Here is a 19,614-nt window from a genome sequence, read left to right as displayed (position 1 = left end):
TATTATGATAATCTGGGCATTGAGACCACTAAGGATAAGGATTGATAATGAAATATGCCAATTATATATAGTCCCTTAAGGTCAACAATCATCAAAAAAATTTAAAAGATACCTTGAGCCAATGATCTAAAAACCGCTACAAACTGACCGATTGAATCGGTTATATCGAGTTTTATATAGATTCTGGTAATTGAGCCCAGTATTTTGAACCGGTTGGGTTGAAAATCAAATCGTCGGTTTTTATTAAAATATCGGCATAGTTTTAAGCCCAATAGCATTTGGTAATTAGCGAGCCCACATTTTATTTTTTAAAAAAAATTGAAAATTGACTTGTGTACTTAATTTGGACTATTTTATAATTATAGGTTAACTTTTGTCTTTGAATTATTTCTAAAATTGAAGTGTTATATATATATATATATATATATATATATATAGAAAAGGGTTAAAATAAAAATATATAGTTTTGTAGAAAGAGTAGGAATAACATAAAATTTAGAGTTAAGAAACTATGTAGCATAAATCCTTAATCCTAGGAAATTATTTGGAAGTTTTAAAACTACCAATCTCAACCATTAGATCATAGATCCAATGGTTTAGATTGATTCTTACTTTTCCTAGAAAACTATTTCTTTTTATTATAACCCACCCCTATATATATAGGGGTGAGTTAACGTATAATAAGGGCTTATCGTACATTAGGTACGCGACATTCCAGAACGTCTGACTAAAAAACGCGCGGTGACAATTTCGTAAATAACCCAACAGTAGTTCGCGATCAAAATTCGTCGATTACAAATCAACTCAGATCCAAATTTAGAACTTGTCGCTCAATCTAATCCAATTTCTAAACTCTAATCACAGCTTACAGTATGAAATCTCAAAAGTTAAAATCCAAAATTGAAAAGAACGTCACTGAACATTAAAAATCTTCAAATTGATAAAAAATTGATGATTTAATCAATCGAATTGATGTGTAAGAGGCTTTAGAATCATCAATCGATTATGAAAATACAGATTAACACACTTAATTGAGCTCTGATTAGGGTTCATGTTTAAACGTTCTGCTCAAAGTTTAAACGTTCTGACCAAAATAAACACCAAAATGATGATTTAATCAATCGAATTGATGTGTAGAAGCATTTAGATTCATCAATCAATTATGGAATTGCAGAAATAACGCACTCAATCGAGCTCTGATTAGGGTTCAAAATATTATGTTTAAACCATCTGAAACATAACTGAATACCATTAAACGTTCTGACAAAAAAAACATCTTTAAACGTTCTAATACATTCAACGAAGCCCTGGGTGTTCAAAAACAAATGAACATCTTTAAACATTCTAATACGTTCCAAGAAGTTCAAGTTGTTTAGTTTAGAAATTCTAAGAAGTTCTGGGTGTTCAAAAAAATTTAGAAGTTCTGATAAAAAGTTTAGAAGTTCTAAGAAGTTCTGGCTGTTTAGAAGTTCTAAGAAGTTCTGGCTGTTCAGAAAGTTCTGGCTGTTCAGAACTTCTAAAACTAACAAAAAAAAAGAAATTAAACACATGTAAACAGAAATTGAACACCGAAATCACTTCATATAATCTCATAATCATCAAACAATCATCAATCGACTGTTAATTTGATCATTGATTCGACCATATGAACAAAATATGGAACGTCTGCAACTGGGTTTCTTCAAAAACTCAAAATTGATTTATTGAAACTTCAAATTGATGATTAATTGGACCAAATTCAAAGTTTAATTGATTAATTAGTTCAATAATTTCAATTTCAATTGGGCAATTTAATCAACTGACATGTTAGCAACGATCGATGGTTGTGTCGGAAGAAGATGGTGGTCGCGAAGGTGGATGGTGGACGGAATCATTGAACGGCGATGGTGAAGGTGGACGGAATCGATGGGAGAAGAAGTTGAAGGAGGCTGGCTCGCGTAATTTGGTTATTGAAGATGGACGCTCCAGACACTCGCGTACCTATTGTACGATAATCGATTTTCGTATTCCATCCTTTACCTATATATATATATATATATATATATATATATATATATATATATATATATATATATATGAAACTATAGGGAAAATTAGTTAACCCGGTTAAAACTTATGATACAACCGGGTTTTAAAACATTGCCTTAACCAGCTCATCTAAAACATTACCAAATAGATAAACAAATATAGATCTTTCTAAAATATCAGTAGCAATATCATCCATTGGCTTAACCGCCCTCTCCACCTCGAAGGAAAACCAGCTTGATTTTGTAAAGCGACCATCTGAAACAAACATTCAAAAGGTTAAAGTAGTTATATAGTCCTTATAATTATCTTGTAAATAACTCACATTTCTAGCATAGAGTTCGGCCAAAATACAACCAAGTGACCAAATATCAATCTTTTTATCATATGGAAGCCCTTAAATAACCTTGGGGTGCATGCAATGATCTATGTTGAACATAAGAGCAAAGATGATTGGTTTCAAAACAACTGCTTCTAAGTTCAATCGCTTTGACTTCCCATCAACTGTACAAAAACTCAAGTGCCTCTAAACATTGGGTGGGGGCATTTTTCCTTTTTTTAATTCTTTTTTCTTTTTTTCTTTTGTGTGTGTGGGGTGGGGTGGGGTGGGGTGGGGGGAGGTGTTGGTGATCAAGAGCTAATTAGTGAGACCAAAAGAATAGAAAAAGAACAAGTAATATTAAGAAAGCTTTCAAACGTTTATTTCTTAATCGAAAGAGTACATAAACTGGAAAACAAAGATGGCTTATATAGCCAAAACCCTAACGTTAACAAACCGGAAATCAGGAAAGAAACAAACAATACGAATAATTAGGTTAATAACAAACTTATTGACAACGTTATTATTTATTGAATTTAAAAATAACTTCAGTGGATCTAGCCCATGCTCTCCATCAGCCCATTAACAAACTTGTTTATCCTTTTTTGTGAATTATCAACAACAGAAGGTAGTTCTTATTTTTTTTTTAATTTTTTATTTTTATTTTTTTGCTAAGATACCCCTCCGTCAAGTTGATCTCAACCATATAAAGGCCACGAATCCTTCTCACATTTTCATTTTTATGACCCTTTTGTAGGATAACTCAACTCCATTTGATTATGACAGAGATAATGTACATTTAGTCTAGTTGAATTTTTTTTTTTTGTCACCAATAAGATTTAAGTCTTCATTTATTGGCGGCGTTCGTTATTCGCCAGAGATCGACATCGGCATTAACCTTGAGGATGTTAGGCTCTTAGATTCTTATGAGGATGGCTATGATGATGATAAAAGTAGGGAGAAAGAAGGTGTTACAAGAATTCATGTGAAAATCACCAGGATGGCGTGTGCAGCATGCTCCAATTCCATTGAATGAGCGATTAGGAGTCTCGATGGAATCGTCAGCGCTTAGAGTCTGAATTTTGGCGTCTAATTAGGTGTGTTCTTTAATATTCCTCTCCAGGTAACAGATCGCCTCAATATCCGGAAAATTTGAGCAAGCACGGTGGATGATAAACAGCGTGCGTGTGTGCGATAATTTACAAACTTGAATTGTTTTCACACACTGTTAAGTGCAACAAACATTTCTTATTATTAGATGTATTTATAACTGTAAGCACTAATCACTGACCAGATGATGTTGTTACCAATGGCTATTTATTGTGGTAAGTTACCAATTAAGTACTGAAACCTTTGTATTTTACGACACTGCAAATGCACTTGATGCACCTGTAAAGTATTCAGTAGTTGACACGATGGTTTTCTTAGACGAACCAAAGTGTCTGAACCTATAGACCCCCTTACTAGCTGAATCAGGCACTTCCCATTCAAGACTAGCTGATCCATAATTAGTATCATTATCTATATTCCACTTAAATATCAAGCTGAAATCATCGTCATCAGAGGCCGGGATCCACCTCTTTCCTTGAAGCATCTCGACTACAGCATACGTGCCTTCGGTTAATAGATCATATCTTGGGTTTGGACTCCAAAACACGGCGCTTGGTTTGTCACCTTTGTGAAAGAATCCACTTTTTGGTATGGAAACGTCGTGTTTCATATCTCCAAACTTTACTCTTGGAGGCGGTGACTCTCCTAAAGGGTCTGGTAAGAGTGTCAGTTGGATGGAGGAAAGATCCGGTGGTGATGGGCCTTTTTTCACTATCTTACGCCCTTTTGCCATGGACTCTGCTAACTTGTTGAATTCTTGAATGTATGCCGATAGAGTATGTGGACCGTAGAGCGTTGATGCACCCTGTAATTCAATTTTAAGATATTCAGACAACGTAAGTAGTACAAGTGAGGAAAACATTAGTGTTGAAATTTATAAGGAAAGTATTATATAAGCTAATGCGTCAAATTGCATGAATGATAAAGGTTATTTGCCAGTTGTGATTTATCTGATCACGTTAGTTAGTAGGATATTGATAGATCTCATAAATTTAGTGGTAACGGATTTTTATTGTTCAAAAAATGCATGATTGATGTTTTTGGTTACCTCGTATCTTTGTCGCTTATATTCTTCTGGAGTAGCGATGTATTGGGAGTATGTGTTGGTCAATCCGGCTATTAAGACATGCGTATCTTTGTCAAAATCACCCTTTCCGTTATTTATTAGCGTTTGCTTCACTGATTCTCGTAATCTTCTACCGGACATTGTTGTGAATTCTGAAATAAAACTAGGAAACATTAGTTCCTTAGGAACTTCTAGTTTCCTACACAAATAACTTTTTGAAAGAATGAGCCAAACCTCCCGGAACGGCTAGTATGACTAGTTTCCCGATTCTCAGGATTTGAATTGGAACAATTGCTGGCTGCAATATCAAATGGAACCAGCAAGAAATTTCAATTTTATGAAAGGGAACTTACCAAAATGGACATCTTGACCGATAAGTTTGACAAAATACCATTTGACATTTTTTTACACAAATATCACTCAACTTATTTTTGTCATTAAGAAACTGTGTTTCAGCCAACACATGGTGTCTCATGTCTACATCGTGTGGTGGATCAAAATTTTCTTGAGACAACAAACATGGATCTCATACACCATGTTTCGATCTACTACTTCAATTCAGAAAGGTCATGATGAAGAATTTGGTGCATGAGCTAGAATGGGATCTACTAGGCCAGTCTTGAATTACGTTACATTAAAAGACACATGTCACGTAGTGATTGATTGGAAATGTAAAGTCGTGGTTATTTTGTCAGACTTGTGGTCAAGATGGCTATTTTGGTGATTTTCTTTCGTATCTAATCATTTATGAAAAACATTCAAGATTACCGCCCATGCATAAGGGAAAAACATCTCTCCTGTGGAGAGTAGAACTGTCTTTGGCTTTTGACAATGAACTTGATAATCACTCGGTTTCTTCAGAAAATCTCTTACTCGTTTCCAAAACTCGTTAATCTACACATGTAACATCCCAAAAATATTCAAGATATTAAAGCTAGATACTTATAATACTATGTGATGGATGCAATTCTGACCTTCGTATCGCCTTGTTGGAATCCAAAAGCACCAGGACCATCAGTAGTTCCTGCAGCAAATCCCGGACCTAAGGATGCAGGACATGTTTTGACAGTCCGGTTATCAGCTAATGTAACTTCAATATTTGTGAAGTTTAAGTAAACATGGCGATAGTCAATTTTCCCGGTTAACTGTTCTTTAGCTGAGGTGAATAATTCAACCGCCTTTTGAAATTGTCTCTCCCCTATGATTTTTGTACTCTTTGTTTCATCTGGGTACCTGTTGAATGTTTAGTTTCATAAATAAAGAATACAAAGACCTAAATATGGCGACACAACAGTCTATTGGTCATAGGTAATGAGACGGATTGCTAGGTACCCTGGACCACGACCGACACAAAGCAGATCGTTTCCATTGCAAGAGGAGTGATTAAAATCACAAGGTAATCCAGTATCCGAGCAAAATGCTCCCAACACGTTAGGACTGACGTCTCCTACATTTGATTGACAAAATGCACCAACAAATCGAGACCCCCTATCGTTCTTCCTCACCTTGAATGCTTGACTTGATGTTTGACTGCAAGGCTGACCTCCCGTGGCTTTGATGGTCGATGCCTTATTTATCAAAACACTGGTATCCTCTGTTTAACAGTAAATGTGATTAAATCAGTCATTAAAGAACCCAACAACAGTATCTCTGAGTTGATCTAATAGTTAGCCAACTCCTACTTGGACTACCTAGACAGGAGAAAATGGTGTAGAAATGAGCAAATAGCCCAACACTAAAAATGACATAACTAGGGATACGAGCGAAGTTAATGGGATGAGTCTGCGAATCCAGCATTTTATGATTTCCCCTTATTTTAGTCATTTGAAACTTTCTTTTCAAATGCAAAACTCGTAAATCACTTAGCTTAATTTTTGTGATTATATCTTTAATTCCACAATTAGGTGTACGCCTCTAATTAACTTCGATGATAATAATAACATATGTCAAATTTTAAGTCCATTGTAAATGGGATTTTGTCATTCAGTAATACATCAATTTTTTTTATGGATTCTCTCTAATTATCTTTTATGATAAGTTATACTTAAAATTAAAGGGAAAATCACCAATATAAACATGTTTGTCACAGATTTCTTTGAAACTGGTTTAGAAAAAGAAACCCAGGCAAAATAGGCATAACCATGAAATTTTCAAAACATAAAACCCAAGGGCACCACTAACTCACTAAGATCCACCGTAGCCCGGATGGAATTCTATGCAAAAGTAAGCTGGCAACACTATAGTTTAACATGTCTCTCACCTGGGCTAAGGTGGTGCCTAAACTTGTTTAAATGGGCTAGACAGGTGCCTTGTTTGCAAAGGCTCCAAAGTTGCCCTTGAGGCCCCCCCCCACCCACCTCCCTACCCTAGGCAGACAAGGCTAGAAAAGTGGCGTGGCAGAACCTGTCGGACAACTCTGTTGGTGTAGCCGACAAAGAACTTTCTTAGTCTGTTTCTTTATGTTTAGACACCTATGTAGCATAGTAGAGGCACATGTCATGATAAAAGAAGATAAGAAAGATGTCAACTAGCTCACTTCTGTATATAATTTTGTTCGGACTTATTTGATACCTTGTGGTGCCAAAGGGAGTTGTGTGTTAAAATTCTATTGAATATGTCTATTTTGATTGCTTTGTTTCTATGTCTATATTGGATAAATTTGAGTCAAATATGTCTATTTTGGTCATTTTCACCTTAAGAAACTCATGCATGTTTTACAATTACCCGTACCTTGCGCACCAAAAGTAGTGGAGTTTGTACTTGTGGAAGTGAACCAATCTTCAAAGAACCTAGCAGCAGCACCCTTGTTATCACCACTAATTAGTTTGTTGTCTTTGCTCATAGAGGTTCCATGAGTTGCAAACCATGTGAAAGCTCCCACACTTCTCCCACTTGCACCATCCACAAATTTCAAAAGGGTCATCAATGTATCCACATCTCTTGAATATCGAACCCTCTCCTCTGGAGGGTTAAACAAATACGCACTCGGACTCCTGTTCACTCCCGCGTTATCCAAATCCCCTACAAAAGCATCAACCCATCATGATGTATATACGCACCTATATTACCATAATCATATTAATATATAGGTTACACCGCACCTGTGTTGATGAAAATGGAACCAGATTTGAGATTATTATGAGCTTGAAGAATGCTCATTTCAATGGCGGTAACTATTGCATCAAAGGACTGACGGATGAAGCCAAGTGACGTTACGGAGTACACCACGTACTGCAAGTACCCTCCTGGACCGGCATGAGTGTGGGTCCCACTTATCGCTACGTTATCTTCACTATACAAGTTCCCAAACCTACACCAAGCAAGTATTAGCAACCATGTGGGTCTAGAGGGGATCCAAAAGTAGTCTCCTCTTTACCTTTAGTTACCGTAGTTTGATTAGCATATATATAAAAAAAAATTATAAAGTTAGTAGTAATTTAATATTCTAGAACAAACCCAATAAATTAATAACCATCAATCACTTAACCCAAATACCCAATAGCTAATGACCCTTTTAAAGCATTATAATAATAACTTAATTAACAAATTTTGTTTATAGATATAACTTTCAAGTGGTCTATTTTTACTAGTACATAGTGAGTTTTGTTTATATATATGTCTCTATTTTAAGAGGTCCATTTTGTCACTAAATTAGTCTAAAACGATACCTTTTGGATAGCCTCTCAAGGACTTTAATCGTGACGAGTTGCGATGCCATTCCTGCGTCAAGATTGACGAACGCAAATCTCGGGCCATCTAAACTCTCCGCTACAATGAACGCTCTTGCTCTTAGCCGGAAATGTATTCCAGCAGTGCTTTGGTCCAAATTTGCATACCCCATCATGTTGACCCCAGCGGCCGGTCCGGTGCTGTCATAGCTTCCGACTCCAATCAAGTAATCAGCTGTTGCCGGATACAGCAAACAATAAATGAATAGAGTGAAAAGTAACAAACTGAAAGAATTTTGATGCATATTTTATTATGGTTGATTGTTTAATCTAGCAGTTATGATTGAATTTATAGGAGTTGGTTATGGTTTTCATCGGATGGTGTTTCATAGTTTAAAACGAGTCTATTAGAACTGATCGAGGAGAATGTTTTGTCATATAATTGTTAGCATTTTTGCCGTCTTGACAGCATAATTTGATGGAATTTGTGGCCTAATTACACACGAATACAATTAATTTAACAATTTTGTTATGGAAAAAGATAATCATTACAACTAGGTAACAAACCCGCCGCGTTACGGCAGCGGGACACAAGTTCGGTTGGTATCGGATAAGTTAGTTACGTCATCAACACTAAATCAAAAACAATAACTTTGTAAACGTTCAAAACATTATCAACACACATATAACTTAAAAATTAAAGTGGCACGAATGTGGTCGCTATCGGCCAGGCTAGTACCGGCATATACATTAAACCCAAAAAAAATAATAAACACCCATAATAGTAGTGACACTCGTACATACAAAAAACCAACATGTATAAAAAAAATTCCGGCTACTTTTGTTATGGTACCGGAACTAAATCAACAAAAATTCCGTCAACTTAACATGTATAAAACACAGGTGTAGCAGTAGTGAGTTAAGATGAATTCGATCTAAATCAATTAGGTTCATTACGGGTACCGAAACTAAACCTAAAAAATAATTTCGTCAAATCGTCATATTTATAACAAATAAAACATACTTAAAAAATTGAAAACAAAAAACTAATAAAGCAATCAAACAACACATACATATAGAAACAAAGAAGAAATAAATAATAAAAAAAAGACTTGCTGCCTAGGGGAATGGAAATCGCGCAACATACTACACAACAAGAGTTATATTGAACAACTTCAACCATTACACCAAGTTAACAAATAGTATAAATTTCAAAGTCTATTCTATAAAAGGTCAAACAGAAAACTTAAAAGTGCATTTGTGGCATCGACATTTGGATTTTTATCTATATAGATAATAAGGAGCCTATTACTTTATACATAAAATAAGAAAACTAACGAGCCAAATTCAAGGTTGTGTAGTGGATGAAACCTCTATAAGGACGTTTTGCGCCATGTGATGCCACGTCGTCATAAGGACTTTTTTGCTAAGAGGTGTGTAGTGGATATAGTCTCTTCAAATCATTACATCATTATTATTTTATTACTAATTTTTATCAAAAAAAAAAAACAAATAAATAAATAAGCCCACCGCTTTAAAGGGGGGAAGCGCCCCACTACGCACAGTCTAATGAAGAATGAATCAAGTATAGATGAAAATAACATATGACGAAAGTCAAGGAGAGATATGCTTTATCTTTTACCCCCTCTAGTTAGAGACTGGAGATCCTTTATGCTCAACTAGTCGAGTAAGGTATGGAAGTGTTGTGTACTCAAGGGCTTGGTGAGTATGGAAGTGTTGTGTACTCAAGGGCTTGGTGAGAGCATCATCGATTTGCATCTTTATTTTATCTGCATGGTTATTATTTCCTTGATTCGATCCGCTCTTTAACGAAATTGCAGTCCATTTTTACATGTTTTGTTCGCTCGTTAAAAACCGGATTATTTTCTATGTGACGAGCATCTTAATTTCCACAAAATAATTGTGTCGGTTCAGATGGGGGTATTTCAAGTTCGTTTAAAAGTCATCTGATCCACAAGATCTCGCTAATGGTAGATGTTATGGCTTGATATCCTGCCTCGGCCAATGATCGGGAGACGACAACCTGTTTCTTTAATTTCATGATATAGGTGCACCTCCCAACAGTAGCAAGTAGTCGGTCCATGATCTTCTATTGAATGGGTGCCCCTAACTAGTCAGAGTTGTAATAGGTCGTAAGATTTCTCCTTCCTTTGGAAGTAAAGTTCCTTGCCAAGGGGTTGCTTTAAGGTTTCATAGTACACAGCTAGCAACATCCACGTGACTTTGTCTTAGGTCTCTCGTGTAAGAAATGTCGGGTCTTTGATATAAGTTCGCATCCACTCGTGACTCACATTTGTTTAGGTATAAGTTTTGTTAGAAAACCGGAAATGGACTTGGACGACGACCCATCATACTCGTGTCTTCTAGTACATCAAGAATATAGTGCTGTTGACTTAGTACCACTACCAACCCCTCTTTCGTATGAACCACGTACCCAGTATCAACGAAGAATTTTTTGGGACCAAGATATTTGATACTTAATTTCTTCTCGAGGAATGTTTGGTTTCTTAAATTTTATTTGAATAGTTGTCCATGATGATGATATCATTGACATAAAGGAGTGCAGAAACAAATACATCTTTAGCCTTGAAGAGAGCTATGTAGTGATTAGCTCCGGTCTGTTTGAAACCAACTTTAATCAAGGTGGTGGTAAACTTTTGATACCAATTCCTTAATGCTTATTTGAGCCCATATAGTGATAATTTGCAAACCCGGTTGCCATCACATTTTTCAAATCCTTGAGGAATCTTCATCTAAACATCTTCATGCATATCTTCATGTAAGAAAGCATTGTTAATGTCTAGTTGTTGGACATGCCACCCTTTCTTGACGGCTATGGCCAACAAGCTTCGAATGGTGACCAATTTCGTGACCGATGCAAAGGTTTCATGAAAATCATTTGGTATGTATTTTATTTTGTACACATGTTTTGAATCTATTGCACGCTATCCTTACGGTAAGTTTTCTAAGGTCTGAGTTCAGGGCCGTCTCCGAGAATTTATATACCTCAGCCGAACCGAAATAAAAAGGCCCATAAGCCTTAACGAATAACGAAATGCGTAAGCTATTTCTTTTATAAAGAACGATTAATGTTTTAACAATAAACATAGTAAAAATATAGTAGTAATATTGTATAAATTTAATACTTATGCAAGTTATTATACAAAAATATTATGTTGTTGAAATAGAAGTTATTAAATTAAGGGTGAAGTACAATTGAAAAAATATATATAAATAATGATTATGTAAATAATAAAATAAAGAGCATAGACTATTTTTATCATTCCTTAGCACTTGATTTTGAAGTCATCCCTACCTCGATTCTTTAATAGGATTAGTAGTTAGGTTCTCTTTGATATCATAACAATTTTGTTATGCGAAAAGATAATCATTTCAATGAAAATCCTATTACTTTATACACAAAATAAGAAAACTAGGCTTTGAAATAGGTGGCACTAATGGAAAGGGAATGAAGTGTAGATGAAAATAATATATGACAAAAGTCAAGTAGAGATATGCTAGACTAATGGTAATATCTTTTAGGTGTGTTCATGAATCATGAATATGGCATTCAAGTTACTAAAATGACGTTCGGTTGTTATTTGGAAGTAACATTTGTAATTATAATTTACTAAAATATGTTGATCACTTCATCCTATACATTACTGTTTACTATAAATAAGATAATTTCAACACAGAGAACTTTATAGGAATATACTCTATTTAGGAAATCCATCATATCCGCATATGATCAATTGAAAAATCATTGGCCCTTTGACAAAAAAACGTAAAATATTATTGATATAAATGCATTAAAATTCAAAATCAAATGCAGTTACGTTCTTGTGTGTATATATTTGTATGATGCCTAGCTTTATCACATATATGCATGCACCTTGAAGTTAACTAAAGTTAACCATGGCTCCCAAATCCTTTATCCTATATACCCCCTAACCTTGTCAATATCCTTCCATGGAATCTCTGCCATGAATTACTCTGTGACAAATAAAGCCGCCAACACCCCCGGTGGGATTCGTTTCACAAATGAAATCGGTATTCCATTCACAAAGCAAATAATGGGTACCATCAATGAGTTCATATGGACGACCCTTTTCCAACAGACCGATCCCTCATATCGGAAACCTATAGATTCGGTGGAGCTTTACATTGTTGAATTCCTCAAAGGAGCCGAAGCAGACGTATGGGACATTTACAAGATTAACTTTAGTTCAGTATTTTTAAATGACTACCAAGGTTACCTGAAGTGGGCATTCATATCCGTACTTTACCATGAAATGACCCACGTTTTTCAATGGAATGGTGAAGGTCGTGCTCCAGGAGGATTGATCGAAGGAATTGCGGATTATGCGATATTATCAGCAGGTTACGCACCAGACGGGGCGTTCGCAGTACCAGGACAAGGGGACCGTTGGGATCAAGGGTATGGTTTCACCGCCCGATTTCTTCAGTATTGTGAGGGGATCAACCCTGGATTCGTGGAAAATCTTAACAAGAAAATGAGGTTTGATTACGATGACAAGTATTTTGAAGACTTGACTGGGAAGCCCGTAGATCAACTATGGAAAGAATACAAGGCTAGTTATGGACAATGATCCATATATATGTAATAGTGCGATAAACAAATGTGGTTGAATGTAGGAAAATAATCACATTTTCTAATTAGAATATTTATATAACGAAGGAATTGGCAATTAAGGTTTTGCAAATTCTTGGACTAAAATGGAATAATCTTACTCAATATAAAGATTATTTAATAAGAGAAGTGGCCATCAAGTCTTTAAATACTATTAAAGCAATACAATTTGTACACATGACTTTCTTTTAGGTTGTCCACATGTACAATCCAGTCAGCAACTTTTCATTATCATATTCTCTAATATTCTGCCACGTGTCATCTCACACACTATATTTAAACCTTAGAATTTTCCACTCTAATCATTTTAATCATTTTAATTAATCTCTCTCTCACACACACACACACACACTCTCTCTCTCTCTCTCTCTCAGCTTACTAACTCCACCATCCACCATCTTCTATATTCCGGTAATGTAGATCGAGATTAATCGTTTTCCAGTAAAGTTATATATTATACTCTAATGGCCAACAATGTTATATGATTTTCCGGTAAGGCTATATCTTTTTCCGGCAACGTCATATTTTCTTCCGGTTATTGTAGATCTAACATTTTTATCTTTATTTTCATTGTTAAATGATTACTTTAAAATCAGTGTAGGTTCTAAATCAAAAACGGTGATGAAGCTAATATTTCTACGTATTTACGTTTTTCCGGTAAGTTTTTCTGTTCATGTGTTATACCTATAACAATGGTTGTTTTATATTTATTTGAAGTTTTATATTTTCCTGTTTTTTCTTTTACATGTTGTTCTTCTAGGTTCTAAATAAAAATCAGTTTAATCCATGGACATTATCATTATTTTTTTCCGGTAAGGCCAATTTAAATTTTCCGGTTATAAATTATAATTCAAGTATTCAATAATATCAATGTTATAACAAAACTTAATTATTTCAGGTTATTGTCTCGATTGATGTACGAAATATTTCATTTTACCTTCTAAATAAAAATCGAAGATACCATCGTCATTATCACTATTTCGTTTTTCCGGTAAGACCATTCAAATTTTTCGGTTATAAAATTATAATTAAAATCTTCCATAATATGCCTATTAATATTTGACTTTATCATTTCAGATTATTGTTCCGACTCATATAAGCTAATTGCATGGATTGAACATTAGTTAATAAGATGTATATTTTTAAATTTTTTTTAATATTGATGTATATATTTTTTAAATATTCATGTATATTCCTTATTTGTAAGATTATAATATATATTAAGTTACCTATATTAATATAATTATTATTCTATTGTTTTTGTCAACTTCCAATTAAGTGACAAATATTCCGTCTAATTTAAAATTTCATTATAATTTTCAATTTTATATTAGTTTACATTTTTAGATTTATACACATTGAAGAATCTCATTAATACAAAGTTTGACATTCCTTATGTTTTTTAAAAACCGAATGAACCTTTTTTTATGTTTTTAATTTTTTCCATTTTTATAAACTCATTCCTTAATTTGTGGTTTGACCGAAATAATAACCTAATTATCCCATTATTACAATTTATATTTTTTGACTTTTCTTATTTTTTAAAAAACCGAATGACTAAGTTATAACTTAAATAAATTTCCGACCGATTTAAGTAGTTTACCATTCATATTAAATCGTTTTTGACCATTCATATTAGTTTACATTTTTAGATTTATACACATATAAGAATCCAATTATGACACTTTATAAAGTTTGGCATTCCTTATTTTTTTAAAAAAACCGAATGAACAACCCATTTTGATGTTTTTAATTTTGTGCATTTTTATAAACTCATTCCTTAATTTGTGGTTTGACCGAAAAAATAACCTAATTATCTCATTCTTACAATTTATATCTTTTGACTTTCCTTATTTGTTAAAAAAAACGAATGAATAAGTTATAACTTAAATAAATTTATGAGTCTTACTAGCAACAAGGTTTAAGTATCCCATTAATATAATTTATTGAGTTTGACTATTCTTATTTGTTTAAATAACTAATAAGGATAGTTAAACTCAATAAACTGTATTAATGGTTTTAATATAATTTGATTAACATATTTAAACTCCTTTTAAATTCGGAATTTGACCAGTCTTTCAACAAAGTTTTAAAGGTTTTAATACGCTCCATAATTTTAAACTCATTTCAAAATATTTCCATAATTTTTTGAAGTTTTCAAATTAACCGATTTGATTTTCATTTTTGTAATTATTTCTAAATTAATTAGACATATTAGTAAAATTAGAACAGATTTGATTTTAATTTTTGTCATTTGGCATTAACTAGGATAAGTTATCATTTTAATATTCAAAAAACTTATTGTCAAACTAAAATTACTTGTCATAATTGTAATGTAATCTTACTTTTTATTACGTGAATATTAATTATTAATTAATTCTAAAATAATAACCGCGTTATTTTAGAACACAATATTCAAATTGACATAATTTCTAATAATCAATACTTAATATATCATAAATTAAATAACCGTTTTATCATCATTTATATATATTATTCTGCATATATGATTTAGTGAATATTATTAAACATGATAACTTTTCATAATTTATTAATATTATTATTCCCATGAATCAAGATATTTCAAATTTTTTATATATTTACATGGAAGACCAAATTTAAACTTAAAACTACAAAATTTAATTAACATATTTAAACTCCTTTTAAATTCAGAAATTGACCAATCTTTCAACAAAGTTTTAAAGGTTTTAATACTCTCCATAATTTTAAACTCATTTCAAGATCTTTTCATAATTTTTTGAAGTTTTCAAATTAACTGATTTGATTTTTATTTTTGTGATTATTTCTAAATTAATTAGTCATATTTTTTCAGCTTTAATTATTTTCAAAGTCAACATAAATTTTTTTCATCTTTCCAAAGTTATTTGAGAATTCATTTATTGTAAAACGTTTTTAAGTTTTTCAAATTTAACAAAATATTAATGTCAGTGATTTAAAAGTTTGTTGCAAGATTGGTCAAAAATCAAAAACAATTTCATACTTTTTTAAGTTGACTAATTCCAATTTTTTTATATTTTCTAACTATTTTGAAAATATTTCAATATGGTTTGTTTTGAAACTGTATCAAATTTGTTAGTTATAAAATGATGGTCAAAAAAAGGTTTTTATTGATATATCTTTTTGGTTTAATGGTTTAAGTTAGAAAGATGTTTTATGTTGTCATTTACTTTGTTTGTTGTTATATGTTATTTTGTTTTAATAAAAACAACAATTTAATAAAAACAACTTTATTAAATATGTTATTATGGTATATTTAATTCGGATGCTATTGTTTTATTATATTTTCAGGTGGTGATAAAATGAGTTTCTTTTGATAGAATGTTTGAAGAAGTTGATGTTGGTTTAATATGAAAGAACATGTTTATGTCTTTTATTGATGTTTTTTGGTTGTTCGATGTACATTAACTTATTGTAACTTTTAAATTTTAATATCTAGACAATGTAAATGGTTAACGTTTTAGTCCGAAAGTTTGAAGAAGTTTTGTGTTGCATGAATTTGTTGTTTAAATTTATTATGTTTGTTGACATGTTTTTCCACCCGTGTGTAACACGGGCTATACCCTAGTTTAGTTAACAAATTAACAAACAAACGTACCTTATGTCACTCACAACAATTAAATATTTGAACGTATGATGCAAACCAAGTCTAACATCTATCCCGAAAAGATATTTCGACAATGCATTATATTTTTTTGTGCTACATAAGAATGATGCGTTGTCAACAAGACTTACGTATCTTATAGTGATATATAATTAACACCCTTGTAATATTTTTTTTATCCATATAAAAATATGAATTTAACATTATTGGTTGATCCGCATGCTATAAATGGAATGACTTGAGTAAAATCATGTGTATGTCCAACTTAACCTAAAAAATAATATCCAAATGTTCTCATTTGACCAAGGATTAGTTTTTTTAAATCCAAAACCCGAAATTAAAAGGATTATAAAGTTCAATCAATAAGATGCACTTACTTAATCACAATATTATGAAATGGTCAAGATTTAGTGCATTTTATCAAGAAAATATCCTGATAGCTTATAGGTCATTACATTAACAGAAAATTTTCTTGATTTTGTACCGTCTTTTTCTTTAACTGCAAACTTCATTAACACAAGCCAAACACCCCACTAGCCCAAATCCAAATTTCTAGCCCTAATTTTAATAAACAAAAAACTTAAATCCTTAATATTGTCCAATATTCACCCAACTTTCATTGAAATATTAGAGAAAATACATTTATTCCGCGCTCTCAAAATGCACCAACGTGCTACCATATTAATCGACCGAAAAAGAGAAATAGGTGGGATATCACACCATACACTAACGCTGTGCCAAACCGCTGAAGCAATTAATATAACAAGAAGTGAACACATGCTCCACCGAATCACCTATTGGGATTTCACTAAGTCATTAATTACCAATACCCGACCCATTTTCGTTTTCAGAAAATTTTAATCAATAAATTATCGCATTTATTGAGTTAATACTATTTTATTATTATCTTTACTATATTTTAATTAATATTTAAATAAAACTTTCAATTATATACAAATTTTACCCTAAACTTAAAAGTTTTAACCATTTTTGTGCCCACAATTAAACTTCAGGGAATTACTAGCAAAGCTGCCCAAAATTATTATATCTCATCTTCACCCAAACACGTTAACCAATACCAAGACCCAAATCCGCAACCCGTTTGATGTCTTGCACCCTAATCTTCGTCCTAAACATGGAACTGATCCTTCCTGATCGTTTATAATTCTAACACGTACCAACACCGACGTTTAATTAAGGTATCATAATCAATTTTGATCTCGTACTCAATAATAACTAAACCCGTCAATACCAATATATGATTTTACCATATAGACGTGATTATACTTCAATTAAATCTACCTATACCATCTTGGAGACCCGGCGACCAATAGCCCTAGGTTTAATTACGTTATAACAACTGCTTCTGCTTGTTCGAAGTCATGGTCATGCCGGCTCTTGTTCTGCTCGTTAGGCTTCAATTCCTCATCAAAACTGGTAATTTAAATATGTTTGTTGATCGTTATAATCCGCAGATCATTAACCCTATGATATTTAATAAAACGAACAACAGATTGATCAGTTAGATAATTAGGGTTTATATCAATTTAGGGGTTTTTATCATGTTCTTTATTTAAAGTTTGGTTTTTTTTCTTTAACCAACTAACACACCAGCCAACTGGCTGGTTTGTGTGTGTCCAAGACTTGATCCGGCTACCACCCGGGTTCGAGTCTCTGCTGCATCAATTTTTGTTTATTTTATTTGTTTTAGTGTTATAATAAATTAAATGATTTTATAAACTAATATAGTTAATATTAATTTTAGATAAACATTATTTTAGTGAAACCGACATCTTCGAGTTACGTTTCTAGTCAAATATCGTTAAAGCTTTCGTTTACATATACATACATACATACATGTGTGTGTGTGTATTATAAGTATATTTTTAATAATAATAAATCAACATTACTTTATTAAAATCCGACACCCATATTGGTGTTTTTTTTCTAGTCGTTGAGCATCTTTAAAATTTGTTTATATTAATATTTTTTATATAAAAACTATATATTATATATATATGTATCATTCTTTAAAATTGTAACAATTGTATTTTAAACATATTTATAAAATTAGATTTTCCTTAAATACTCTACCATATATTTTGTATGATATATATATATATTATAATATATATATATTATCGGTTATCTTAAATTAATTAGTATATTCAAGTTATATTTATATATGTACTTGTAACATCCCCAAAATGACAACTTAGGAAAGTTGAGGGATCAAAAATAATCTCAAGATAAGTAATAAGAAAATATTAAATAAAAAAATATAAGAAAAAATAAGGAAATAAAAATATTTTCTAAGTTAAGTTTACTTACATGAAAGAAAACTCCATCCCACATTGGAAGATGTAAGAAAGTGGAAGCATTCCACTAAGGTATAAATAAGGAAGATGGAATCCATCCCACATGGAAAGTGGTAAGAATGGAAGCTCTTTATAAGGAAGAGATTTTCTATAGTAATATTCTTTTATAAATATCATGCATCAAGCAATCCTAGCGAAGGGTGCGTAGCACCCGACGCACACAGCGCTCGGGGCTGAGGGACTGAGGACGATGGCGAAGGGCGTTGGGCGCAATGTGGGAGCACTTTGCACTTCGCACGCTCGCATCGCCTCGAGCCGCTTTAAGAGGGACTGAAAATGAAAAATAATATTCAGAGACCCATCGCGCTACGCGATGAGTCCAAGAAGACGGCCATCGCGTACTGCGATGGACCGTGATGACTCATGGACACGTGTCACCCTCTGGTGACACGTGGCAGACGTGTCAGGCCACGTGGCGACACGTGTCCCAAGAGTCAAGCCACGCGGCGACACGTGGCATGACCTCGGAAACGTACCCGTCGCGGTACGCGGCGGTGTTGAAAAAGGTGCCCATCACGTACCGCGATGGGACACAAAAATGGCTATAAAAGGAGAGGAATCCGGCTCATTCCCTCACACCTCCCACACACTCTCTATAGAATCTCACACTCTCTACCTCGGTTTGCGTGCCGAACACCGTTTTGCGTGCCAGCCGAAGTGCGTGCCACTCAAGAAACCCGACATTCTGCCTCGAAGTACGTGCACGACCCGGCAACCGAACATTGCCTCGATTTGCAAACCAAGAGGAGTT

At 33.2% G+C, this 19,614-nt stretch overlaps 2 protein-coding genes across 2 annotated transcripts; one reads left to right on the top strand and one right to left on the bottom strand.

Annotated features, from left to right (window-relative positions):
* Window positions 1-3,698: 3,698 nt before the first annotated feature.
* Window positions 3,699-8,780, bottom strand: LOC143571110 (neutral ceramidase 2-like). Its single transcript, XM_077056619.1, has 9 exons — window positions 8,189-8,780; window positions 7,622-7,830; window positions 7,251-7,541; window positions 5,853-6,114; window positions 5,495-5,753; window positions 5,289-5,414; window positions 4,755-4,818; window positions 4,503-4,672; window positions 3,699-4,259 (listed from the first exon to the last, which is right to left on the bottom strand). The coding sequence occupies exons 1-9, from the start codon at window positions 8,491-8,493 to the stop codon at window positions 3,705-3,707; spliced, it is 2,241 nt and encodes a 746-aa protein (XP_076912734.1). The 5' UTR covers window positions 8,494-8,780; the 3' UTR covers window positions 3,699-3,704.
* Window positions 8,781-12,195: 3,415 nt separating this feature from the next.
* Window positions 12,196-12,822, top strand: LOC143571118 (uncharacterized). The gene has a single exon (XM_077056624.1). The coding sequence runs from the start codon at window positions 12,196-12,198 to the stop codon at window positions 12,820-12,822; it is 627 nt and encodes a 208-aa protein (XP_076912739.1).
* Window positions 12,823-19,614: the final 6,792 nt, after the last annotated feature.

This window comes from Bidens hawaiensis, unplaced genomic scaffold (assembly GCF_021521415.1).
Source record: "Bidens hawaiensis isolate Kalapana, Puna unplaced genomic scaffold, B.hawaiensis_p1.1 tig00025198_1, whole genome shotgun sequence".
NCBI classification, from domain to species: domain Eukaryota; kingdom Viridiplantae; phylum Streptophyta; class Magnoliopsida; order Asterales; family Asteraceae; genus Bidens; species Bidens hawaiensis.
The sequence above is the reverse complement of the archived record's forward strand: the minus strand, read 5'-3'. Positions and strand labels throughout refer to the sequence as shown.

Coding starts and splice junctions, on each gene's coding strand:
- LOC143571110 (XM_077056619.1), bottom strand. CDS start 8,493: ATGCATCAAAATTCTTTCAGTTTGTTACTTTTCACTCTATTCATTTAT. Junction 7,831..8,188: donor CTTGAGAGGCTATCCAAAAG/GTATCGTTTTAG, acceptor TGCTTGGTGTAG/GTTTGGGAACTTGTATAGTG. Junction 4,260..4,502: donor ATAAGCGACAAAGATACGAG/GTAACCAAAAAC, acceptor ATTGAATTACAG/GGTGCATCAACGCTCTACGG.
- LOC143571118 (XM_077056624.1), top strand. CDS start 12,196: ATGAATTACTCTGTGACAAATAAAGCCGCCAACACCCCCGGTGGGATT.